Here is a 26,154-nt window from a genome sequence, read left to right as displayed (position 1 = left end):
TTCTTTGGTCTTGGTATTAGAAGGAATTAGTCCCTAACAATAATGTGATTCCTCTGTGATTCTACTTCACCCTCACAAGCACACAACAACCCCACTCCCACAAGTCAGTCATCCTCTCCTTAAGAGATTATACACACGAAAGGACCTTTCTCTCAAATTCCACTCTCAGAACCAGCTGAAATTCATGTCAAACATAAACCAGGAATTGATCAAATTGCAGAACTGGTGCCTGAGCTGCAGTTAGTGCCATGAACTTCTGAGCTAATCCTGAAAAGGCACCAAAAGCTGCCCAATTCATTTATTGGTCTGTGCCTTCCTATCCTCAAGATGAGCTAATGTCTTAGGGGTTCTTTTGCTTTTTGTGCTTGCCCTGCCAAGCCCCATTCCCTGGTATGGTCTGGCCCGTGGTCTTCCTCCTACCTCCCTGGGTCGACGACATCCAGGAATTTCTCAAACTTCGGCTCACGTTCTTCCTCCTCAACCATGGGCAAGTAGTAATTGAGGCCTCTCAGGCAGGACCGGAAATCTTTGTGACTCAAGCGCCCTGTCAGGTTCTCATCAAAGTGTCTATAGAAGGAAAAATATTTTATCGAGTTCAATAGAGAACAGTATTACAACAGGAAAGAACAGTTTTGTTGCATCAGCTGGGGCTTTATTAACATGGCATAATCTTATCAAAGAGCTGAGTGGAGAGTTTGCCTGTGTTTCTACACTTTTTTAAACCTAATGGATTGAGGTCAAAGGATAAAATATTGAACATTAAAAACTGTATTTTCTAAAGTCTAGGAATCTCATAGACATATTACAAGCTACAGTTTGAAGCTAAATAACATATCTAGATCTTTATGTAAGATCCTAACAAGCCGCACTGAAGCGAAAAATGTTATTTGGAGATTTATTGTGAATGGTTTAAAAAACAAAGAACCAATCAATTATAAAGTTATACTCACTTATAGGTTGTGCTAAACTCCTTTAGTGTCTCCTCACTCACACCTATCGTATCTCTGGAAAGAAAAAACATTAATTACCTCATGAAATAAAACAGGGAAAAGCAAAAGCTATGTCATGTGAACTAGAAATTTTGGGGACATGGTGTATTGGGACAATGCTCTAACCAAATAAACTACCCAGCCAGGCTCTGGCTCACAAAGTTTAAAATGTTTGTTATCAAACTCTGCAGAAATCTCTAATTTAGATAACAACACTGCCAAAAAAGCTATGGAGGCCTAAAGCTTCTTTAAGACAATTAATTTTCTTTAGGGAAAAAATAATAATTCTGCTCTTCTGCTCCAAACCCTGACTATTTCTTGCATTTTAAACATTTTAGAGAAAATTTTACAAAAGGGGATGCTTTCTGAAGAGATTACATAAGATGGTGAAGGAATTCTGAGAATTGTCAGATAAGTATTTTCAGGACAATGAGAGCACTGTCTCCTATTGCATAATAGTAAAGAGAAATAGTCATTCTGGGGGACAGTAAAGAAAGAGCATATTGTTTCTGAATATAGTAAGTGCACTATCTCTTAAGCAGTGCTTTTAACCAGTACCCCAAATTCTAGCTCTTGGAGTTAAGTACCTAAAACCTAATATCACCCGCCCCTGTCCCTAGCCCTGGCCATTGGTTCTCAGTACTTCGCTTGGATCTGTTGTTCCAGGTTGTGTTGCATTCGCATCCCAAGCTGATAGAGCTGGTCCCACTGCTGTGCCAACCCAATGGTGCTGTATTTGATGTCCAGAATCAGAGCATCTTCTAAGTTTTCTCCCAGATCCTCAATCTTGGTCAGCTGACGCTTCATCACCTGAATCTCCTTCTGCTTCCTCTGGAAAATGAGAAGAGAGATAGTCACCCAGGGCACCAGCTCCAAACCTAGGGATGGGAGTGAAAATAAGAAATGGATGCGTTGGGGTTTCCTCTAATTGCTCCTTTTCAATTATTTTCAGGGATATTCCTGTCCTCCATGATAAACTACTCAGAAAAACTATTTCATTTCTGAATTTCTCATTAATAAAATGGTGTGAAGGCTAAGCATATGGCCCCTGTCATTCTGGTAATCTGTAATATGTAAATCAAAGAGTCAGTAGTTAAATACTGCAGGTAGAAAAGGGATCCATTTCCAAGATCCCTCATGCATCATCAGCCCTCAGTGATTTGCATTCTGAATGACCTGCACTGCTGATTGTGGCTGAGCCCTAAGGCCTACTTAAGCTGTGCAAGGTTCACTCTTAGACCTCCTTCACAACTTGAGACAATTTCAAAACATTTTTCTGTCATTCAGGCACATTATTTGCCAATTTTTGTACCAAAGTCATGCTTTCTCAACTGGGAAATACTTTCTCCTAGAGAAGGGAGGACTGGTTATGATAGTGGAGGTTGGCTTAAAAATATTAGATATTACAAATGTTTGTAGCCCTACAGGGATCAAGTCTACCTGACATCAGGTTTTTTCCATTTCACTTTATATTAATTTTTCAATTATGGTTGACATTCAATATTGTTTTATATTAGTTGTAGTGCACAACAAAGTGGTTAGGCATTTTTATAATTTACAAAGTGATCCCCTCCAATAAGTCTAGTACTCACCTGGCACTGTACGTAGTTATTACAATATTATTGACTCTATTCCCTATGCTCTACTTTACATTCTTGTGACTACTTTGCATCTACCAATTTGTATTTTTCAATCCCTTCTTTTTCACTCAGGTTCCCAACCCTCCTCCCATCTGGCAGTCATCATTTTGTTCTCTGTATCTATGAGTCTGTTTTGCTTGTTTGCTTGTTTTGTCCTTTAGATTCCACATATAAGTGAAATCATATGGTATTTTTCTTTCTCTGACTTTATTCACATAGCTTAATAGCCTCTAGGTCCATCCACATTTTCACAAATGGTAAGATTTCATTCTTTTACATGGCCAAATAATATTCCATGGTATATATGTACCACTTCTTCTCTATCCAGTCATCTGTTGATGGGCACATGGGATGCTTCCACCTCTTAGTTATTGTAAACAATGCTGTAACGAACACAGAAGTGCACATATCTTTTCAATTAGTGTTTTGGATTTTTTTCAGATAAATACACAGGGTGGAAGTGCTTTGTCATACAATAAATTCTATTTTAAATTTAAGAGGAACCTTGATGATGTTTTCCATATGGCTGCACAAATTTGAAATGCCACCAACAATGCAAGGAGGTTCCCTTTCTCCACATCCTTGCCAACACTTGTTGTTTGTTGATTTATTAATGATAGCCATTCTTAAAGGTGTGAAGTAAAATCTCATTGTGATTTTAATGTGCATCTCTTGGATGATTAGTGATGTTGAGCATCTTTCCATATGTCTATTGGCATCTGTGTGTTCTCCTTTGAGAAGTGTCTATTCAGGTCCTTTGCCCATTTGTTAATTGGATTGTTTGTTTGGTGTTAAGTTGCATGAGCTCTTTATAAATTCTGGATATTAACCATTTAACGGATGTATCATTGGCAAATATCTTTTGCCAATCAGTAGGTTGTCTTTTCACTTTGTTAATGGTCTCCTTTGTTGTGCAAAAACTTTAGTTTGATGTAGTCCCATAGATTTATGTTTTCTTTTGTTTCCCTTGCCTGAGGAGATATATCAGAAAAATAATTACTAAGGGCGATGTCAGAGAGTTTACTGCATATGTTATCTTTGGGGAGTTTTGTTGTTTCAGGTCTTACATTAGGGTTTTAATCCATTTTAAATTTCTTGTATATAGTGTAAGAAGATGGTCTAGTTTCATTTTTTACATGTATCTGTCTAATTATGGTAACACCAGCAAAACAATTACCTACTCACCTTCTTGATGAGAACTCCCTACCTGACAATGTCTTATTCTTTAGTATTTAAATTTTCTTGGGAAGAAATAAAATTTAATTAGTTAAAATTTTCTCCTAGAGGAGTCAATAAGGAAAATAAGGTTAAGAAACACAGCTGTAGCCTATTGCTTCACTCAACTGTTAAGAAATCATATAAATTCAAATGCATTATCAAATAATAAAAAAATTTGTAAATGTTTCCAGCTGTAAGCTAGGAACTTTGCATTTGTTCTCTTACTTAATAACAGTGACTCTATAATATAAATATTATTAACATTATTATATAGATACAGAAATTGCAGTTTAGAGATTTCAGCAAACTGATGTCCATGAAGTGGTGGCCAATAGTTAGAATAACATTTTGGCAGAGTTGGCACCAGAGCCTTAGGCTCTTGACTTTCAGGCCAGGGAATTTATGTAAAAATGTTTATTTAAGAGTTTCCTTTAAGTAGTTTTTCTTGCATTCCTTGTAATTCTGGCAATATCTTGACCTAATGAATAGACATTACTTACTTTATTTGCTTCCAGTTGGGATTCTAGAGTTCCTGTTTCTTTGAGCAAAGATCTAGTTAAGAACCAGAGGAAAAATGTTACTTATAATATCAGAGGTCAATATTTCACACAGACAGACAAACTCAGAGCTCCTACATTTCTCCACTGCTACTTCTTCCAAGTTATTTGGCCCCTCTAAAATAAGTTTTCACAACATCAAATTTTCATGAAGCCAACCCTTCTGTCTATTGGCAACCTTGCCAGACATATGAGAAAGAACTGAGGCCTCTTCTCATTCTTCTCTGCCTGTGAGAAGGAGTCCAGACCTTTCTCCTAATTCTTATTCTCAAACATACACTTAACTTAGTGTAAGCAAGGCTCCACTTAATGGGGTGTGGGGCCAGAGTAATATATACAATGCTTCTTCTCACCCCACATTTTTATTTAGGCATCATCAGATTGAGATGGGATAATGATGCTCCAGTACTAAGGCCTCCTTATTTAATTATCCCCAAATACTAAAACATAACAAACATGATAACATAAAATACTGACCCATCCAGAAAATAAGCCCTGGACAGGAATCAGGTCCGGAACAGGAATCAGAAGAGAGAAAGGGAAATCATATGTTAATATGGGTTACTTGAATGATCTTTTTTTCTTCAGACTTATGAAACATTCTAAATCCTTTGTAGCCAAAAACATATGAACATGTTCCATCCACTGTTGCCAAAGTCTCTTTCACACTGAGAAGCTAACAGCCTTCCATGCAGCTACTTGCTGAAGGGCATAGGTGTCAGCTGATATGCTCAGTGCCGGGCACATGATGCCCGAGGATGAGGGACCAAAACCAAAGGAAAGAAGGATGAGCTGTATTTCCTATGCCTTCTCTCCCATGTGTTTGGGGCATGACACAGATTTTCTTCCTGTTAATTGTATGATTTATCCTTGACATTGGTGTGCAGAAACAGTATATATCATGGATTGTCTAAACTACTTCTTTAACTCTCAATATCCCACAATTCTAACCCACCTATTGGATGCAGTCTACCAACTTAGACCATTTATTCTAATGCATACTATACCTTCTAAGTCTCCTCTTTTCCAGGTTATTTGCCCCAGAAGATGTGATAAGTGTTATTTTCCCATATAGAACATTTTACATTCAATCAGAGCAATTAGCATATATTATCTCACTTGATTCCCATTACAGCTTTAGTGGTCAGGCAACATAAGAGCTTCATATTAGGTGTTTACAATATGCTCTGCTTCTGCTTGTGTCAATAAATACATATGTGACTATGAGCATGTCCATGTATCTACTGAACTTCTTTCCACACAGAGGTAATAAGATCTTACCTGTATACTTTTCAAGGGTGCTCTAAGAGTTAAGTGAGGTAATGGACATAGAATTACTTTGTAAAGTGTAAGGATAATTTCAACATTAAATTTTTTTAATAAAAAAAGGACTGTTAGCCCTAGTTGGTGTTGCTCAATGGTTAGAGCATCAGCCCCCAGACCAGAGTCTCGGATTTGATTCCAGTCAAGGGCACCTACCTGGGTTGCAGGCTCGATCTCAGGCCCTGGTCAGGGCACATGTGGGAGGCAACCAATCGATGTATCTCTCTCCATTGATGTTTCCCTCTCTCTCTCCCCCCCCCCCCCCACTCTCTGAAAAGCAATGGAAAAAATATCCTTGGGTGAGAATTGAAAAAACAAACAAAAAGAACTATTATTTTTGAAGTGTAATTATAGGCAACAGGAAAAAAGTGAGAGTATCAAGAATACTGAAGGGTACACAATGGGTAGAAGGCTGAAACTCTCATTTCTCAACTTTGCAAGGACTGATTCAGAAAGTAATCGATTACAAATATAAAGCACAAATAGGGTATGGTGATTTCAGGACAGCATCGGTGCTGTAGGAGCCCTTCCTCCTTCCCTCCTTTATGAACTTTATCCTTATAGGAAATGGAGTGTGTGGCATAAGGATCATAAATTCTGAGGTGGCACAGCACACCTGGTTTCCAAGACCCACTGAAGGAAGGCGCTGGCATTCTGTTCAAACTCCTGGCACATCTCAAAGTTCTTGACCTGTCTTTCCTCTTCCTTTTGCAGCTCCTGCTCCCGTTCCTACAAACCCAAATCACAGATAGTGAATTGCACATCGAAAACCTTTCTTTGCCATAAAATAACTGGTTCCCAGGCTCAGCTATACATCTTAACTCTCTCAAATCTAACCTGTATTCCAGAGGCATGTACCTATGTGCTCATATTTCTCCCAGCCCACCTCTCCCCATCTCCAAAAGGTGAGGAAAGCTCATGTCACTTCCCATAAGTTCTTGCAGGTGTCTCAAAGACCAAACCCAGTAAGAATAACCAAATAATAAAGGCAGATATCTCTTCTAATTTTTTCCAGGTGGTATTTCATTTAAATGAACATAAAAGCAGCCTGAAAGGGAAAGGTAGTAATAAGAGTTGCCATCTAAAATTGGTGATTTTATGGTATAATTTTCCTTTGTTAAACTTTTTAATATTTTCCATAGCTTCTATGTGTACATCATTATAGACAGACAAAAATTAAATACAAACACATTTAAAAGGCACTTTTGGAGGTGTGTATAAAATAGAGAATGCTTGGGATGAAGGGTCATATAGATTTGAAAGATATATGCAAGCCTCACAAACTTTTTATAACTCATTTTCAGGGTCACCTTCTGGAGCTTGTGGTTGCTTCCCTGAAGCATAAAACTGCTCAAACTATGTTGCATAGGGCTATACTTACTATGAACATATTTGCAAAGTTTTCTTAGACTCTCTAATTTAAGACTGCCGTCCTAATTAAAAGTGTTCCTTTCCTTCTCAAAAGCCCCCTGACTTGAATAACAGCTAAAGTGTCATGATCACTAGCAAAGGAAGCTTCTGCTGTGCCTCAAACTACCTTGATGGTTTCATGTAGGTGCTTCCACATCCTTTCTAGCACCTCCATTGTTAACCAGGTATAAGGGCTGGAGGGCACATTTAAGGCCTTAATCTGCTGGTCTAGCTCTAGCAAATAGTTAAAATCTTCTTGGGCCGTGGCCAAGGAGGCCAAGAAGGCCTCGTGGTCCTTCTGCAGTTGGCGAATCTCATTCAGGGAGAGACAGTGCACGGTTTCTGACAGGTCTTCCTCAGCATTCTCACACCAGTGGTTGAAAGCTGAAGCCTTGTGTGCAAATTCCATGAATAGCTCCTCGGCCTACAGAGAAAACAACAGACACCTTCATCTTTCCCAGTAGAAAGAGAAGAAGAAAAAGAGAAAAGAGGAAGAGAAGAAGAGAAGAGAAGGGAAGGGAAGGGAAGGGAAGGGAAGGGAAGGGACGGGAAGGGAAGGGAAGGGAAGGGAAGGGAAGGGAAGAGAAGAGAAGAGAAGAGAAGAGAAGAGAAGAGAAGAGAAGAGAAGAGAAGAGAAGAGAAGAGAAGAGAAGAGAAGAGAAGAGAAGAGAGAAGGGAGGGGAAGGGAGGGGAAGGGAGGGGAGGGGAGGGGAGGGAGAGGAGGAGAGGGGGAAAGGGGAGGGGAGAGGGAAGGGGAGGGAGAGGAGAAGAGGGGGAAAGGGGAGGGGAAGAGGGGAGGGGAGGGGAGAGAATAAAAAAAATAATTATCTTCAATATTTTCATAGCAAACCCTTTAAGAGGGCGGAACTAATACCAGTGGGAACCACACAATCAGATGGCTGGACGTGTGAGTTAGAGGTACAGCCCTGATCCTGGCATCTCATTGTGAAACTGGTCAAGTTTTCCATCATCTACCAATGAGAAAGGTGAATGATTTCTAGACATATTTTAGCTCTAAGATTCCTGAAGTGCCAAAGGTAGTTTTCAATGATAAAATTTCATAATTTTTTATTCTATTTGGCACACAGTAAACATGCAAGAATAGGTGTTGAATGAATGATTAAATAAATGAATCATTCACAAGATAAGCAAATCTATCCTGTCCTTTATCACTTCCTCTTTGTCTCTTCTGAGCTTCTGCAGACCATACCTCTCTAATGTCTCATGGTCAAGACTGAGTTCTTTTCCTCTAAAACTTGTTCAGAATCATCTCCCGCCTGAAGTTCCTCTTTAAATCCATTTCCTACGCTCTACCCTTTATCCCCATTCCTGCAGTGCTCTCTGGACTTATCCATATGCTCTGAGTGACTGAATTTCTCAATGAGAGAAATAACATGGATTGTTCCAACAGTGTGTAATCAAAAATATTTTAGATTTAAAATCATCATAGATTTTGGGTTAGCAGACTGTACTTTCAAGGAGATTTCTGTTATGCAAATTCATTTTCATCCTCAGACATAGGCATTAAAGAGGTTGCGCACTATTACATCTTCCCTGTGCTCATTTCTGCAATCTATATGCTAAAATAGATCAACACAGAGAAAACTAATATGAAGAATATAAAAACCTATAAAGTACTTATTATTTTCATAATATTATGGGTCAACTGAATATTTCACAAATATTTTATAATCAGAAAGTAAAATAATAGAATCAGATTGTGAAATATCTTTCATTTCTCTCTCTCTCTCTCATATATATATATATATATATATTCCATTAATTGATTTATTTTTTATCTAAAATTTGATCTCATGTCTTTTAATAGAGTAAAAATTAACCAAGGGTCCAGATTGACTCTTAATTTTTAGAAAACTGACTGGTTTTTATTTGTGCATTTGTTTTCTAATTTCCCTAACTCCCTACCTTAACTTGTTATGCTATAATACTTGTTATGGTCTAGGAATGCTCAATAATCTCACTGACCATCCAACTTTCGTTCATTATTGATTTTTTAATGATCAACATCTAATACCTTAGCATCTACCATTAGAAAGGACATTTTAATCACTTATATCCATACAGAACTTACTGCTTTATACTGAAATTTTCAGATCCATTATCATTTTCAATAGTAATAACAGAGAACACCAAGAGATGGTAGTAATATTATCCTATTTCATAAATGGAAGAATCAAAGTTGAGAGATGTTCAGTGACATATAAGAACACAATATTTACTTGTCTAGTTCTTTTATTTGAATTAGAGAAAAGCCCAAGGATGACCCTGTCTCCTGACTGCCAGTTTAGATCTTCTGTACAGTAAGATCTTTCACCCTGTTGTCCCACCTACCTTTTCTATTGCCTGTGCCAAACTTTCACCTCAATTCAGCTGGATAACTGATAAAACAGTCTTAAAAAACTTCCTATCAATCTAAAATCTTTTTGCTCAATAAGAATGTCTTTCTGATCTTTTTCAAAGTACCCACTCAAATGTCTACAGATTATCCAAACAGGATTTCCACTATTTGTTTTTGGATTCCATGGCTAATATATAATCAAGGCCTTACCATGCCTCATCATTTTTTCAAATTTACCTTCTGTAGGGGCAGCTGTCTCTCTAGCAATTTCTGCCGATGGGCTGCGCAGGCCTCCAGCAGCTGTTCCCAGTGCCTCAGCAGGGCAGCATGGCGCTCCTCAATGGCTTTGCTTTGGCTGTGCTGAGCAGCCACCAGTTGATCCTTTAGATCAGTTATCTCACGCAGTCTCTCTTGTTGAAAGCTCTGCACACTGGCATCCAGTGTGTCCTGAGAAAGACCAAGAGAGAAGCAGTGAGCAGAAAAGTCACGCAGGTTCCAAAGGGTCATTTGGACCTGGGTCCCACCATATTTTTATCATGAACAATATAAGGACCAGAAAAGAGTTAGAACGATGACCAAGGAAAAGGAAATATCACTTAGGGACTTAAGTAAACACTTGGGGTTGGGATTATGGTTAGATTCCAGTGGATGTACGTTTTGAAATTAGATCTGAGCTCACATTCTTTCAGAGACTCTTACTAGATTTTGTGTCCTAATTACTAGCTGCACACTACTAGAGATCCTGGACGTATGCAGACTAACAAAAGACCCACAGATGCTATAATACACAAATGATATTTTGGGGAGATGTTGATATCAGAACCACAAAATTAGGGATGTTCCACTTCCAGCTTTAATAGAGCGACTTGTATTGGACCAATTCTCTTTGAGAACTACTTTAACTGCTGGGTAAAAGTACAGAAATATCAGCTGTTTGAAAGGGATCAGAATGCAGCTCAGGTAGCTATAACTCAAGGAATAAAACCCTAGAGAGGAAGGAATGGCTCTGTTACTTTTGCTTTTGAGTATAAACTGTACAGGGTAAGAAGCAAAAGCAGTTGATCAGAGCTTTAGATGATCTCATGGAGCTAAAAAGACAGAAACTGGAGTTCTGGGGAACTGGGGCAGCCAGGATTTGAGGAGCCATGGAAAGGGAACTGCAGAAAGTTAGGTTTGATATTCTGCCTGGATTTTCCTCTCAAGACATTTATAGATCCTAAACTGTGTAGGACACAAGTCCTAGAAGCCAAGCAGAAAACAGCAGCTATGGATCTAAAATGCTAAGTACAGTTCTCTGTAATCACACAGTGCTGATTTCAGGACACATCAAGTATGAGCAGCCCTAGTGAAAGAGATTTAGTTGAAACCTCTGAAAGGCCCTGGGTGTAAAAGCAAACTGAAAAAAGACTAGTCCTTAAATAAACAAATTAATTAATTAATTAATTAAAAAAACTAAAAATATGCTTTGAAGTAATTCAATCTCTAGCTAAAAAGCAAGGGTTGGATGGGGGATGGGAGGTGTTAGATTATAGTTTTAAGTAAAAACTTATCAATGAATTACTTTAAATGTACGTGAACTCACTGTTCCAATAAAATGATCAAATTAGATAGACAAAGCCATACTCACTATATAATATTTATAAAAAACACATCTAAAATATAATGACACTGTATTTCTATGTTCATTGCAGTGTTATTCACAATAGCTAAGATACAGAAGCAACCTAGGTGTTCATCAACAGATGAACAGATAAAGAAGATGCAGTATAGCCCTGGCTAGGTGGCTCAGGTGGTTGGAGCATCATCCTGTACACCAGTAAGGTTTTGGGTTCAATTCTTGGTCCGGGCACATACTGAGGTTGTGGTTCGACCCCATTCAGGGCACATAAGGTAGTCAACCAATTGATGTTTCTCTCACATCAATGTTTCTCTCTCTTTCTCTCTCTCTCCCCCTTCTTCTCTCTAAAAATCAGTAAAATATATCCTCAGGTGAGGATTAAAAAAAATAAAATAAAAAGAAGATGCTATGTAGAGATATAGAGAGGTAGATATATACATACATACAATGACATATTATTCAGTCATGAGAAAGAAGGATACCCTGCCGTTTGCAACAACATGGATGAAATTTGAGGGCATTGTGCTAAGTGAAATAAATCAGAGAAAGAAAACACTATATGATATCACTTATATGTGGAATCTAAAATAGTGGTTACCAAGAACTGGGGGTCAGAGAGGGGTACAAATGCTATAAGCTTCCTTTTAACAAGTTCTGGAATCTAATATATAGTATGGTTATTATAGCTAATAATACTGTATTATTATATACTTGAAAGTTGTTAAGAGTAAAATCTTGAATGTTCTTATTAAAAACAAATGGTAATCATGTGACAGAATGGAAAGTATTATGTAATTCTATTGCAGTAATCATTTTGCAGATTATAAATGTATAAAATCAACAGGAAAAGTAAAATAAAATATAAAGATACAGAAATATAAAAAAACAATAGAAAGTAAAAACAGATATATACACAAACAAAAGAAAAGAAAATTGGTGTAGTATTCTAGTATGTGAAAAAGACTTTAAATTAAGAAATGTTATCAGGCCCGGCCAGCGTGACTTAGCGGTTGAGCATTGACCTAGGATCCAGGAGATCTCGGTTCGATCCCTGGTCAGGGCACATGCCCGGGGTTGTGGGCTGGATCCCCAGTAGGGGGCGTGCAGGAGGCAGCCGATCAATGACTCTCTCATCACTGACGTTTCTATCTCTCTCTCTCTCTCCCTTCCTCTCTCTGAAATCAATAAAATATTAAAAAAAGAAATGTTATCAGAAAGATGGACATTTCATAATTAAAAGTATTAATTCATCAAGATGATTGCATAATTCTAAATGTCAACAACACAACTTTTAACTTAGCCTCAAAAAACATAAAAGTTATAAGTATTTAAACAACATGATTAACAAAATCTAATAGGCAATATAAACCACTGAAAAAATACACATTCTCTCAACTGTACAAAAACTATTTACAAAACAGATAATTTTCTGGATATAAATCAAGCTCCTAAAATAATATAGAGTATGTTCTTTTAAAAAAGTGAAATGAATTAAATATAAATATAAAACGAGATGATTAGAAACTTCCCAAATGTTTGAAAATTAAATAATACACTACAGAATAATTAGTGGGTCAAATAAGAAATTAAGTTAGACAGAACACATTTAACTGAATAACAAAAATAACAAAATTTGTGAGACACAGCTAAGCTTTACTTAGAAATTTATATCCTGAAATCAATATATTAGAAAAGAATGACTAAATATTTGAAATCTCAATATCCATCTTAAAATTTTTTTTAAATCAAGTAATTGCAAAGAAAGTTAAAGAAAATGATAAAGATATAAAAAGTTATCAATGGAATATAATATAAAGATAGAACAGAAAAAATTTAAAAGCCGAAAGTTGATATTCTAATAAAAATGATAAACACCTTTTGCTAAATTAATTAGAGAGAGCTGCAGGGAAAGGCAGGGAGGGGGAAGAAACTAGCAAATTTTCAATATCAGGAAGGATATTCAATAAAAGGAACAATATTACAGGTCCTACAGACAATAAAACCACAAAATTTAGGAATGAAATAATCCTGTGTTCAGCTTCTGGGTGGTATGGGCCTTGGCCCTCACTGGCATCTATTAAAGACAACCCTGCTCTCACCTGCTTTGCCAGGAGAGTGAGGAAGGCAGTGAGGTCTGCGCCATTGCCATTGGTCTTCAGGCTTGCTTCCTTCTCAGCTGAAGAGCAAAGATAATTAATAAGTTGAGAAAGATAGTTGATCTTGAATCAGACTTGGCAAGAAGAAAGGAATACGTCCTGTAGTCCACAAGAGAGCCTCCTAACTCTCAAAGCCAGTGATTCCCTGGGCTATGAGAGCAGTGGGGACAAATGGACTGTTTCTATAGACTTATTCAGGATAAACTGACTGACACAAAGGTCGGACCCAGAGAACGTCAGAGTGTTTCATAGAACAAAAATAATTTCATATTAGACATACATTATAATTAAATCAAACACACATTTATTTCCTCAAAGTTTTGCCATGGCCTTATCTTTCTGAATATCACATGTGAAATTGCCAATTCTCAAAAAGATGTCCTCTGATACTTAGTCATCCCTCCAGCACGTTTCTGTGTGTGTGTGTGTGTGTGTGTGTGTTTGAACACGTGTCATTGTAATTGTGTCCCAAAAACACAGGAGAGGGTGGGACTCCTCTCTTTACATGGTAAGTGAGAAAGCCCCAGGAACCATTCTATTAAAAAAAGTTATCAGCATTCCTCAAACCCAATAACCCTGGCCTTCACATATCATACCTATCCAGGCCTCTACCACATCAGCCTTCCAGTTGAACTGCTGAAAGGCATGGTCATCTTCCAACTGCAACTTCCAAGAAGCTATTGCCTGGGCCAGAGAAGGTGTCTTTTCATTCAAAGCCTTTATCTTGGCAGAAATCTTCTCCTTGTGCTGACTTTCCTCCTGCAACACCAAGGTTGAAAGGAGAAAGAGAGAAACCAAGGCCAAATATGTGAATTCTTTGGTACTGTTAAATATCTCTCATTGCTTTCTTTCAAAAAATTTAGCTACTCTTTTCTAAGTCTAGTGCATTTATTCCATTATTTTTTTTATGTCCCAGGTGGCTATTTCCACCCCAGCATTTGGGTGATCTTCTCATGCTTGCTCTCATAACTGTGATCTTCTTAGTGGGTTTAGATGTCTAGAAAGTATGAAGTCTTCTCTGCTTGGGGTTCTTCATGTAGAACTTAGATCAGTGAGGCTTTGTAAAAACAAGCATTTAAACAAAAGAATGATACTCAAATTACAAATAGGTTTCCAACTGGTCCTTCTCTCTAAAGGCTTACAAGAAATTTTTTCACATTTTATAAATATTCTATGATCAAAACAAGTCATTTATAAAATCTTCATAAATGCCATATTGTGCATAGGATGAGTAAGTGTATCAACAACTAATTTAAAGAAATCTGAAAGGTGTATTTATAAGAACTTGAAAAAAAAAAAAGTCCAGAAAACAGAAATTAAATAGATAACTATTTGCTAAGAACAACAATAAGGAGAAAAAAGCAGCTTAAAGAGATAGATTCAATTGGGCCACTGTGGGAAAATTTATTTCACAGAAATCATCAATTGTGGCAATTTGTTTTTAGAGCAGTAGCTGATTGTTAAATATTTATCAGCATATCACCTCTAAATAGCCACTGTGGCTAGTAGCTGCCATATTGGACATTGCATCCCTAGATAATAAAAATAGATATATACTTATTAGATGTTAAGAAAAATAGAGTATTAAAATTCTATGTATGATTTTAGCACTGCTCGGGAGTCTATATTTGGGTGAATCCCTTTTGAAAATGAGTTTGCCCTGGACTTCCTGGAGTCTCTCACCTTACTCAGGATGTCCTCTCCCTGAGCGCACACATCTTGCACTCGGGCCTCATGGACAGCAAAGTCATTATCCAAAGCTTCGTGCTTCTTTAGCAAACTCTGCATAAATGAATCAGGGAGAATCACAATCACAACATCTGGGCAGTCCATCCCACCCACATTCTGCTCCCAGAATTCAACACTTGCCAAAAGGGGCAAACTTATGAGAAAAAGAGTCAAAGGAATGTAAGGGACAGTGTTTGTGTTTTAGCATGTGACCTTACAGTTTTCCGGATTTTGGAGTAAGAGTGTTGATCAAGGTAATACGTAAGGATTTCTCCATATCGAAATTTATACAAATCTACGAAACACTGCATTTACCAGAAAAATATCAAGTATCAAGAACATCCTATATTAAGAGCTGACCTTAAAGTCTTTTTTTATCCCCACCAGGAGAAAGATTCTAATTTTAAGATGAGAGCATTGAGTATCTAAGAACAGATTCATATTAAAGAGAAGAAAATGGATTCATTCAGCCTATTGCTCACCTGAGTAGCAGCCAACGTGTCTCCAGAATCCCCTCGCGAAACCATTGCCTCCTTTTCACTGATCCAAGCTACTTCTTCCTCAGCATTCTCCATAAACTGCAAGTAGTCTAGGGACTCTTCCAAGCGAAGCCCCCTGTCACAGGCCAAACAAGCAAGCAGTGGGGGTGGGGCCAAAGGGCACAGTTGAACTGGACCACAAAAGAACTGAGTGTGTGTCTACTAGTCAGCTGTGGGGATCTCCTCTGGAAAGGGGGAGGCCCTTGCAGCAGCATCTACTCTCTATAGGAACATGTGCTGGGGAGAGGAAATCTTGTCCAAGCGAAAGTGCCAAGACTTTGGAGTTGAAGAATCATAGCAATGAATCAGAGTCTCTTTCTACTTTGGACACTGCCACTCATCTTATACGACATAAGTGCTAAAAAGTGCTTTATTTCCCAGGGAGAAATGTCTTCCTGTTGCCAACACATATGAAATCATAGGCAGAAATTATTTTATTTGGCCATATGACTATGATTCTAAATGGCTATATGACTATAAGGGAGAAAAAAACATTTCTTTTACTATTAACTGTTCATACAGTGCTAAAACTGGGGCAGTATACAAACAGACGTGTGGCAAATAATGGGATGCAGGGCAACACCAATAAAAGACAGTTGCAAGTAAGTACAGGAGCAGAGGTATATTTAGACCACAGAGGCAGCAGTCACTTCTGCCTGGGAGAAAGTTCCATGGAAGACTGCATTTGAGGAGGGACTTAGATGACAGGTAGAGATGGGTGGCTGGGAAGAAATGCTGAGCAAGCACTTAAGTATCCTTCCCAGCACCAGTTCAACACCTGCAACACAGGAAGAGAACTGGGCATCCAATCCCCAACTCACCGAGCCTTGGTCAACTCTTTGAGCTTCTCCCAGTGTTGAACAAACTGAGCCAGCCGCTCCTGGATCTCCTCTTGCCTCACAGCAGCCTTGGCTCCCAGCTCCTCCGCCATATCCAGCACATTCTGCAGAACACACCCCCTCCATGTTTCATTACCTCACAACCTCTCCCAATTCAGACATCGTTCCCTGGAAAAGTGTCTAGCCTTAGTATTTATTAACTCCACGGGACTTGGGGTGATCTTTAAACCCCTGGGAGAATGAAGAAAGCTGTAGAAAGATCTACTGTGTTAAATTTGCCCAAGTATTTGAACAAACACATTGACATCTGTTCCAGGCCATGTAATCCAGGATCTGATTTATGGATTAGTCATATTCATAGGGTGACCCTGGTGCCAAGCCAGAACCACAGTTTCCTTTCCTCCATACAGCTTGGCTCACAGACAGCTTTTCCAAGTGTCCCAACCTGCCTCCTAATCATCAGCAACAGTGCCCTGGTGCGTTAAAAGTGCTCTTTCCAAGGAAGCGCATGGGCTCCTTTGCAGAATTCCTCTCTTCACAGGACAGAACGTGGAGGGCAAAAGAGCACTTTTCAACCTTGTGACCTACTCTGTGTGGTCTTGACATGCCGCCTTCACCTTTCACAGACTCATCCAATTTATCCAGCATGGGAAGGCCTACTATTACATTATAGTGCCTTTCCAGGCCTCACATTCTACTATTCCTACCTGGATGGCAGGCTCATGTGCCACCAGCTCCCCCTCTAGGCGTTTGTGCTTCTTCAGTAAGTTCTGAACACCCTGTAGATCCCTTCCATAGTCCTTCGAGCTCACTCGTAGCAACTTCTCTCTGCAAACAACGAGGAAAGCAGAATTTAGACATCTGAGGTCATCCCCAAATAACAGTTTTCTAAGAGTGTGCATGTGGTGAGGTGCTGGTAACACTCTGGTGTCTGTAATCACAAAGATAATTAGTACCAAAGGCTTTCAGCAAAATTTCTGACATGCCAATACAGTTAAAATAACAACTGACCTCCACCATATGCACAGCAGTAACAGCCTTCTCTTTAGTTCCTTTGCCTGTGTAATTATGTATCTTCTCTTCTTTGCTTAAGAATGTAGACTAGCATTTCTCTTTCAATAAAAGTAAAAATTATAGGTATATGCATACTCACAAACATATATACATATATGACTTTCATGGCATTTAACATTTTTGTCTATCAATAAATTTAGTTAGAATGAGTTATAAAGAACTGATATTACAGAAGTAATGGCAATTGGATTGGTTCTAAGTGTAAGATGTTTGCATATAACTGTGAAGCACAGTAAAAGACCACATAGACAAGATTATATTATCTTACTGCTTCTAAAAAGGTTTCTAAAATGTCCTGCTTGTTGCCCTGTGTACAATGCTTTTTTCTAATTCATTGATTACTATTAAGAATCAGCAGACTTATTGAAGGGAAACGTGATGGTGCAGGTTAAATAGAAAATAAAGCAAATAATCTGATTTGCTAATATATTCCTAGTCATATTTTTCCAAATAAATATAAACATTCTATTTTATTTTAAAATCTAATTAAATGTATTGGGGTGACATTGGTTAATAAAATTATATGTTTCAAGTGTACAATTCTATGATATGTCATCTGTATGTTGCATTGTGTGTTCACCACCCAAAGTCAACCTTGTTCCCTCAACATATATTTGACTCCCTTTACCTTTCTATTCCCCACCCCCTACTTCCCTCTGGTAGCCACCATACTGTTGTATTTATCTATGAGTTTTGTTTGTTACTCTTATTTGTTTATTTGCTGCTTTCAGTTTTATATCTCATATATGAGTGAAATCATATGGTTTTTGCCAATTGTATTTTTTACAACAAAGCTAGAATTAATTAGTAATAAAACCATGGTAGGTAATGTGTAACATTCCCTGTCCAGTGTCCAGATCAGTATCATATTAGATACACAGGATACAGAAAAAATAATGACAATGATCTCATCAGTTGGGTAAGTTGTAAATGTCCAGCTGTCTCATTCTGAATGAACATTACACATTCTATGAACTGTCTAGAGCTATGGTTTCTTAACTTTGTTCCCAGACTATATGTGAACTGCTCCCCACTCCCTCTGTTCTTATCTCCCTCTGCCTGTATACAATGAGGAAATTTGGAAAAATAAAATTAATGTTAACTTTAGGCTAAGGCAAACATGATTAAGAAGTAATACCAACTGCAAGAAACATCCCATATTTCACTTCAGCATCAAATAGAAACATGTTTTTGCAAGTTGGCAATACATACTCTATCCAGGATTCCTCATCATCTAGGTCTTGGAAGAATTGGAACAAGGCATAGGTCTCTTTCAGTTTCTCATGGTGTGCAGCTGCTAAATTCTGGACATCCTGGAAGCGCTTGTTGACATTATCTATTTTCTCCACAATCTGCTCAGTGTTGAAAGTCCCGCTGGAGAGCAGATCATTAGCCAATTCATTCAGGTCCCCGAGTGCATCCTGGAAAACCCAAGTGTGTTCAGTGAACAGTACAGCACAGGCAGTAAGGAGACTCCCAACTTTAACCACTGCCGCTTTAGGTTCAAAAACTGGGTTGAAGAGATTGCTTTTGAAAATAGGAAATTTGATATTATGTTCTTTTAACCCAGGTTGGATAAGGGCAAGATCACAGGAAATGTGGATAGCATGACCACATTACTCAAACTGCACATTTGGCCTTATGTGTCCTGTTCTTCCTTCTGGCATTTTTCCCTTTATTTGCTTCTTTTTTCCAACAAGACCTTGGTAAGTAAGCACTATGTCCCCAAACAGAACTGTCCTCTATACTGTACTGAATTTGACGCAGATTGATTTATTGAAATATTCAACAAAAACTACTCTTAGGTTGGCCACAGAACACATCCAGCCTCTTCTGTGTCTATTTTCAGTCAAACTCTGACCACTTGTGATGCTACAGGGAATATTATCAAGTCCTGAAATACTGTACTTAGAAAGCTTTTGACTTTCTCTTTTTTTTTTAAATGCAATTGCTAAAGGGATTGTTTCTTTAGTTTCCCTTTCTGATAGTTCATCAGTGGTGTATAAAAATGCAACTGATTTCTGCATATTTAGTTTGTATCCTGCTACTTTACTGAATTCATTCATCATTTCTAGTAGTTTTTTGGTGGAATCTTTAGGGTTCTCTATATACAGTATTATGTCATCTCCAAATAATGACTGTTTTACTTCCTCCTTTCCAATTTGGATGCCTTTTGCTTTTCATGTCTTATTGCTGTGGCTTGGACTTCCAGTATTATGTTGAATAAGAGTGGTGAAAGTGGACATCTCTGACTTCTTCCCGATCTTAAGAGAAACACTTTTAATTTTTGCTCATTGAGTATAATGTTGGCTGTGGGTTTGTCATATATCTGATAAGGGATTAATATCTCGAATTTAGAAAGAACTTATACAACTCAAACATTACAAACATTCCAACTTAAAATTGGGCAAAGGGCCTGAATAGACATTTCTCCAAAGGGGATATAAAAAACGAACAGACATATGAAAAGGTGCTCAATGTCACAAATCATCAGAGAAATGCAAATTAAAACCACAGTGAGATATCATCACCTCACACCTGTCAAAAAGGTTTTCACCAATAAATCTACAAACAACAAGTGCTGGCAATGGTGTGGATAAAAGGGAACCCTAGTATACTGCTGGTGGGAACACAGATGGTACAACCATTATGGAAAGCAGTATGAAGTTACTTCAAAATATGTTAAAAATGTAACTGCCTTATGACCCAGTGATTCCACTTCTGGGGATATATCCGAAGAAACTCGAAACACCAATTTGAAAGTTTACATGTACTCTGCTATGCTCATTGCAGCGTTATTTACAATAGCCAACGTTTGTAAGCAGCCACATGCTCATCAGGAGAAGAGTAGAAAAAACCTATGGTACATTTACACTCAGCCATAAAAAACAAGGAAATCTCACCTTTTGCAACAGCATGGATAGACCTGGAGAATATCACACTAAGTAAAATAAGACAGTCAGAGAAAGACAAGTACTGTATGATTTCACATATATGTGGAATCTAATGAACAACATATACTAACAAAAACAAACAAAAAAAGAAACAGATGCACAGATACAGAGAATAGACTGACAGTTGTCAGAAGAGAGAGGGGTTGGGGGGCTAGGTAAAAAAGGTAAAGGGATTAAGTAAGAAAAAAACAACAAAAACCCTCATAGACACAGGCAACGTTATACTGATTACCAAAGCGAAAGGGGGTGGGGGGGGGAGGTAGAAGAAGGTAAAGGGGGATAAATGGTGATGGAAGGGGACTTCATTTGGGGTGATGAAGGCACAATACAATATACAGATGATGTAATATAGAAATGGATATCTGAAACCTACATAATTTTATTAACCAATGTCACTCCAATAAATTCAATTAAAAATAAAGCTTTTGGCTTCTTGCCTTTTCTGTAGGTATTTATATTACTAAATAAAACTCATAATATAAAATTCTCTTGTATGAAATGAATACCTGCCTGCATGTTTATTACTGCTATTAGGACAAACCTCTGCCACTGGAATTCTCCATTGAAGTTCCAGTGTATAGTTTAACTTCACTGCATATGCTCCCATCTCATTTTATTGTTTTCTCTCTAATTCTATAAAATAAGCTTCAATTTTCTCTCAAAGACCAGATCAAACATGCAGCTTGGAATGATAGTTTATATGAGTGCATCAGTTAAAAAAATAAACAAGATAGATTTTAGGATCCACTTCCTGGAGTCTTACAATCTATTGTTTAATAGTCATTGATTAAGAGTTACTGTTGCTTAAGTCCTTTATACATTTTGGATATTAACCCCTTATCAGATGTGTCATTGGCAAATATATTCTCCCATACAGTGGGTTCCCTTTTCATTTTGTTGATAGTTACTTTTGCTGTGCAGAAGCTTTTTATTTTGATGTAGTCCCATTTGTTTATTCAATTTTTTTGTTTCCCTTGCGCTAGGATATGTATCTGCAAAAATACTGCTTTGAGACACGTCTGAAATTTTACTTCCTATGTTTTCTTCTAGGATTTTTATGGTTTTGTGACTTACATTTAAGTCTTTTATTCATTTTGAGTTTATTCTTGTGTATGTGTAAGTTGGTGGTCTAGAATCAACAATCCAAGTAAAAAAATGGGCAAAAGACCTGAACAGACACTTCTCCAAAGACGATGTACCACTGGTCAATAGACATATGAAAAAATGTGCAACATCACTATGGTCAGAGAGACGCAGATTAAAAGTACAATGAGTCAAGTATGGCTCACACCTTCCAGAACGGCTACCATCGACAAATCAGCAAACAAGTGCTGGCAAGAATGTGGATAAGGGAAACCTGAAGTTTCCTCAAAAAATTAAAAATAGAACTGTTGTTTGACTCATCGATCCCACTTCTAGGAATATATCCTAAGAGTCCTGAAACACCAATCGGAAAGAATATATGCTCCCCTATGTCCGTAGCAGCACAATTTACAATAGCTAAGATCTGGAAACAGCCCAAGTGCCCATCAGTAGATGGGTGGATAAAATAGCTGTGGGACATTTCCACCATGGAATACTACATGGCTGTTAAAAACAACGAACTCTTATCCTTTGGGACGGTGTGGATGGACCTGGAGAGTATGATGCTAAGCAAAACAAACCAGTTGGAGAAAGGCAAATATCATATGATCTCACTGATATGTGGAATCTAATGAGCAAAATAAACTAACAAACAAAATAGGACCAGAGGCATGGACACATGGAAGAGACTGGCAGATCTCAGAGGGGAGGGGGGTGCCAAGGACTGGAAGAGATTAACCAAAGAACATGTATGCATATGGGCGTAGCCCATGGACATTGACAATAATGTGACAAAGGTCTGGGTTGGGGGCAAGGTTTGGGTGGAGGAGGGGCAAAAAGGGGGAGATGGAGGACATTTGTAGCAGTGTCAACAGTAAAGAAAAAAGAGATAATTTTAAAAAAGTGACTGTTGCAACCTCCCTGCAGCCCATGGATTTGACATGGTTATAGTGACTACTGTCAGAGAACATTACGGTCAGTTTTGCAAGACTGCATTCTTAAATGATCCCCTAAACCAGGAAATATTTCCATTCTTGGAATGGAAATCCCAGAGGGGTGGGATTCCAACACTACTGACCTTTCGGGCCAACATCTCTGTTTCCAATAGCTGATGCTTCTTGAGCAGGTTTCCTGCAGAAGCCAAGTCCCTGGCCTGGTCTTTCATGGCCAGCAGTGTCTCAGCCTGGGAACAGAATAAGCAAGAAAGCTGCCAAGTTAAAACTGTCTTTAAGAAGAACAAGATTAGCAACTGTGTTCCCAAACTTTTCCCAAAAAGAGTCAAGGAGATCATTCATGCATACATCTGGTTATCTGACAAGCATTTACTAAGCTCCCATACCTCCACACCTTCCAGGTGCAATTACCTCTGACAGCCAGAACTCAAAATCCCGGATGCCTGTGTTGAACCTTTGTTGGCGACTAGCCTCATTGAGCTTCTGCCCTTTGTCAGTTGTTCTCTCAAGCAGGTAGTCCCAGTGTTCCTTCAGCTCTTCCAGTTGACCCTAACCCAAAGAGATTGAGAGGTCACTATGATCTTAAAATCCTGGGTCCTGTAACAACTTGAAAGGACACTATAGGAAGGATGTGAAGGTAGGGGCCAACCCAAAATTTCCAGTACTTGAATACCATATGTTTTAAACAGTATGCTTAATCTGGGAAAATAACAGATGTATTAGAAGAAAGTATGAAGAAAGAAAGGGTGCTGGGCTGCTTACAGGGGCTGATGCCCGAATGCCAAAGACTCTTGCAATAGGGACAGGAAATGTAAAACAAGTATGACGATGCCTAGGAATTACGTCTAAAGCTTTCTTGGAGCTTTGGGTACTAAGTATGGTAGGATCAATAAGGTCTGAGCATCACTATTTTCCTCCTTCCTCGTGCAACAATTAGAGGAAAGACTACTAACCAGAGAACCTATTCCATATCTTTACACATGGAAACAGAAACAGGGTAAAAAAAATTTCTTCATGTGACTTTGTAGCCCAAAACCCATGCTGAGCAGAACCCCTACCTTCATGGTCTCTTCATCGCCATCACACGCCCCCTGCTCAATCAGAGAGTTCCCCAAGTTGATGACCCCTTCTACTTGCTCAGCTCGGCCATCGACCTCATTTTTAAAGGTCTGGTGCTTCAGGTATTTCCTCTGAAGGAAAAGAAGAAACTAAATTACCTTCTCACTTAGGGAAGCAAGAAAAGTAACCTCTGTTTAAAAGGAAGAGTTCATACATCTATCATAACCCAACTGATGATGGCTTCTGAAGAACCCCCTGCACATTAGATTCAGCAGTCTCAGAGGACAGCAGCAGTGATCACAACAGTTCAGTATAGGGAGATGACCATTCCTCTAACAATACTCCTATGCTGATTTTCCCCAAGAGTTTTATTTTGAGCTTGCCTGAATGTTGGTAGGGTCTTTGTAGGACTCATCACAGGCTATGGGCAACATCTCACTGATCCATTCTTCCAGGTCCTTGAGGTCGCGGTAGAATTGTTTTAGGTCAGCATAGTGTCCCAGCTTTGTCCTTTCGAAAATCAGCTGTTCTTTGAGAGCCTTCCATCTGGAAGAGGGGGCTGGGTCACTTTCTGCCCTCTCTCCTTCCCTCAAGTTCTAATGGCATATCCATGGCTCTTGCCATTTGCCAACCTGTCCTTTCCCCTCTCATTATCTATGTATTTTTGAGTTATGTATAACAGAGTTATAAATTAGTTCATATCATATTATTATATATTATAGCATTATATATATGCCATATTTATATGTTATATGTAACACTGTCTCATTATTTTTAGATATAAAATACAGTGGTTAAGTCAAGTAATTTCTAAGGTAACTTCTATGTCTTTCATTCTGTGAGTCTAGGTTACAAAGTTTCCCAAAGTGTCACAATAGTCTGAGGCATCCAGAAACGAGAAAATCACAGTTTTACCCCCAGGCTCAATGCTAGCAGAGAGGTTACTTTGCTACATCTTCCTGTAGCTCAAAAAACAATTGTTCAGGCCTGACCTGTCTAGCACCCGTTGGAGCCGAGTAGCAATCTCTTCCTTGGCATAGTGGTCATCAGCTATGAGCCGCTCAGCAAAATGTTCTAGCTCAGTGATCTTGTTTTCCTATTATGAGAGAGACAGAGAGAGAGAGAGCAGGTGTCTGGAGATTAGGCCCTGGTACAATCCCAGACTGTCTCCTAAAAAAGAACAGAAATATCCTTTGTGACTTCATGAGGGAAACAAAAGCAGGACCAAAGGGTAAATACCTTACAGGGAGGTGGGTTTTAAATCAACAAGAAGAGAAACATTAATAATAATACTTAGATGGGCTACTTGTGTGGTACCGAATTCCTTTCTTTCTCACTTCCCATGGCCACTGTAGAGGGTAATTTCTGCACTGAGTGGGATGTTGGAATAGACAGTATAAAAAAGTCCCTTCCAACTCTAGAACTCAGGTTTTTAATGGTTGGGCATAAAGTAAGAAAGTCCCAGTGCCACATGTGACTTGAGTTAGACTAAGCCGAAGTTTCGAGCTCCCCCGCCTACCTCAGAGTTTCCTGTGAGAAGCAAATGGGGATACTTTTAAATCATAAAGCCACGTACATATGTAGGATTTCTGTTCTTATTACTAGCAGTTATTTTTCGAACTCTTATATTAGCTGTTATTACCTGGGCCGTGATTGCTTTGTCCAAATCATCACGTCTCTTCATCAAGGCCTCCAGACTGTCCAAGGAACCCTTGTCACCTGACCTCAGGAAATTCTCACGTGCCACCATCCAGCTCTCAGCCTGATCACAGCTGCCTTGGAACCGCTTTGGGAAATCAAGTCAGATGAGACATTAGTCCTCCTTTATCCCAGTTTCACTTTCTGCAGTTTCAGTTCCCCAAGGTCAAACACGTTCAGATAACATTACTTGGAAATTCCAGAAAGAAACGATTCATAAGTTTTAAATAACGTGCCTTTCTGAGTAGAGTGATGAAACCTCTGGCCATCTTGCTCTGCTACACCTGGGAAGGGAGGCACCCCTGCGTCCAGGGTCCCCACGCTGTTACACACTCCCCACTGTTAGTCACTTAGCTGTCTTGGTTATTAGACTGACTGCTGCTGTATCAATGTGCTTGGGTTCAAGTAGCCCTAATTGTACTCAATAATGACCCCATAGCCATTCACATGACTTTTATTACAGTATATTGTTATAATTGCTGTATTTTATTATTAGTTATTGTGCCTAATTATTAGTTTATAAACTTTACCACAGGTATATATGTACAGGAAAAAAACCAGTATATGCAGGGCTCAGTACTATCTGTGGTCTCAGGTATCCACTGGGGTCTTGGAACATATCTCCCACAAACAAATGGGGGACTACTCTACTGGACCTCTAACATTTCCCTGCACACATCGATGGTTTTATATAAGCTATTCTCCATTCTTGGAGTGCCATTTCCCATGTACCCCTGTGAATACTGGCTGGTTATTTAAGATGGGTAAACATTCTCCCTCAGGGTCGCCTGTAACACTCTCACTCTTTTCCCTCAAAAGTTAATCACTCCCTCTTCTTTAGCCTCAAAACATTCATACATTTTGTTTAATTAATAATGTATTAGAGTGACCTATGTGTCTAATTTCACTACTTAAGAAAAGGGACACTATCTTACTAATCTTTGTGTTGCCGGGGCT

At 38.5% G+C, this 26,154-nt stretch overlaps 1 protein-coding gene across 1 annotated transcript in view; it reads right to left on the bottom strand.

Annotated features, from left to right (window-relative positions):
• Nucleotides 1-26,154, bottom strand: part of SPTA1 (spectrin alpha, erythrocytic 1) — a 91,763-nt gene that overhangs the window by 1,587 nt on the left and 64,022 nt on the right. Inside the window, exons 30-50 of the mRNA XM_081121688.1 lie at nucleotides 25,142-25,285; nucleotides 24,492-24,595; nucleotides 23,883-24,045; nucleotides 23,499-23,630; nucleotides 22,852-22,989; nucleotides 22,566-22,670; nucleotides 18,663-18,871; nucleotides 17,084-17,204; nucleotides 16,359-16,480; nucleotides 15,481-15,613; nucleotides 14,954-15,052; nucleotides 13,867-14,029; nucleotides 13,214-13,290; nucleotides 9,734-9,943; nucleotides 7,265-7,561; nucleotides 6,344-6,456; nucleotides 4,882-4,899; nucleotides 4,348-4,399; nucleotides 1,633-1,820; nucleotides 951-1,004; nucleotides 421-567 (exon numbers count right to left, since the gene is read on the bottom strand). Coding sequence (XP_080977814.1) covers nucleotides 421-567; nucleotides 951-1,004; nucleotides 1,633-1,820; nucleotides 4,348-4,399; nucleotides 4,882-4,899; nucleotides 6,344-6,456; nucleotides 7,265-7,561; nucleotides 9,734-9,943; nucleotides 13,214-13,290; nucleotides 13,867-14,029; nucleotides 14,954-15,052; nucleotides 15,481-15,613; nucleotides 16,359-16,480; nucleotides 17,084-17,204; nucleotides 18,663-18,871; nucleotides 22,566-22,670; nucleotides 22,852-22,989; nucleotides 23,499-23,630; nucleotides 23,883-24,045; nucleotides 24,492-24,595; nucleotides 25,142-25,285 — 2,789 coding nt within the window. The remainder of the gene's footprint in view (nucleotides 1-420; nucleotides 568-950; nucleotides 1,005-1,632; nucleotides 1,821-4,347; nucleotides 4,400-4,881; nucleotides 4,900-6,343; nucleotides 6,457-7,264; nucleotides 7,562-9,733; nucleotides 9,944-13,213; nucleotides 13,291-13,866; nucleotides 14,030-14,953; nucleotides 15,053-15,480; nucleotides 15,614-16,358; nucleotides 16,481-17,083; nucleotides 17,205-18,662; nucleotides 18,872-22,565; nucleotides 22,671-22,851; nucleotides 22,990-23,498; nucleotides 23,631-23,882; nucleotides 24,046-24,491; nucleotides 24,596-25,141; nucleotides 25,286-26,154) is intronic.

This window comes from Miniopterus schreibersii (genome assembly GCF_964146895.1).
Source record: "Miniopterus schreibersii genome assembly, chromosome: 19".
NCBI lineage: Eukaryota > Metazoa > Chordata > Mammalia > Chiroptera > Miniopteridae > Miniopterus > Miniopterus schreibersii.
Note: the sequence above shows the minus strand (reverse complement) of the source record. Positions and strands in the feature narration are given on the sequence as shown.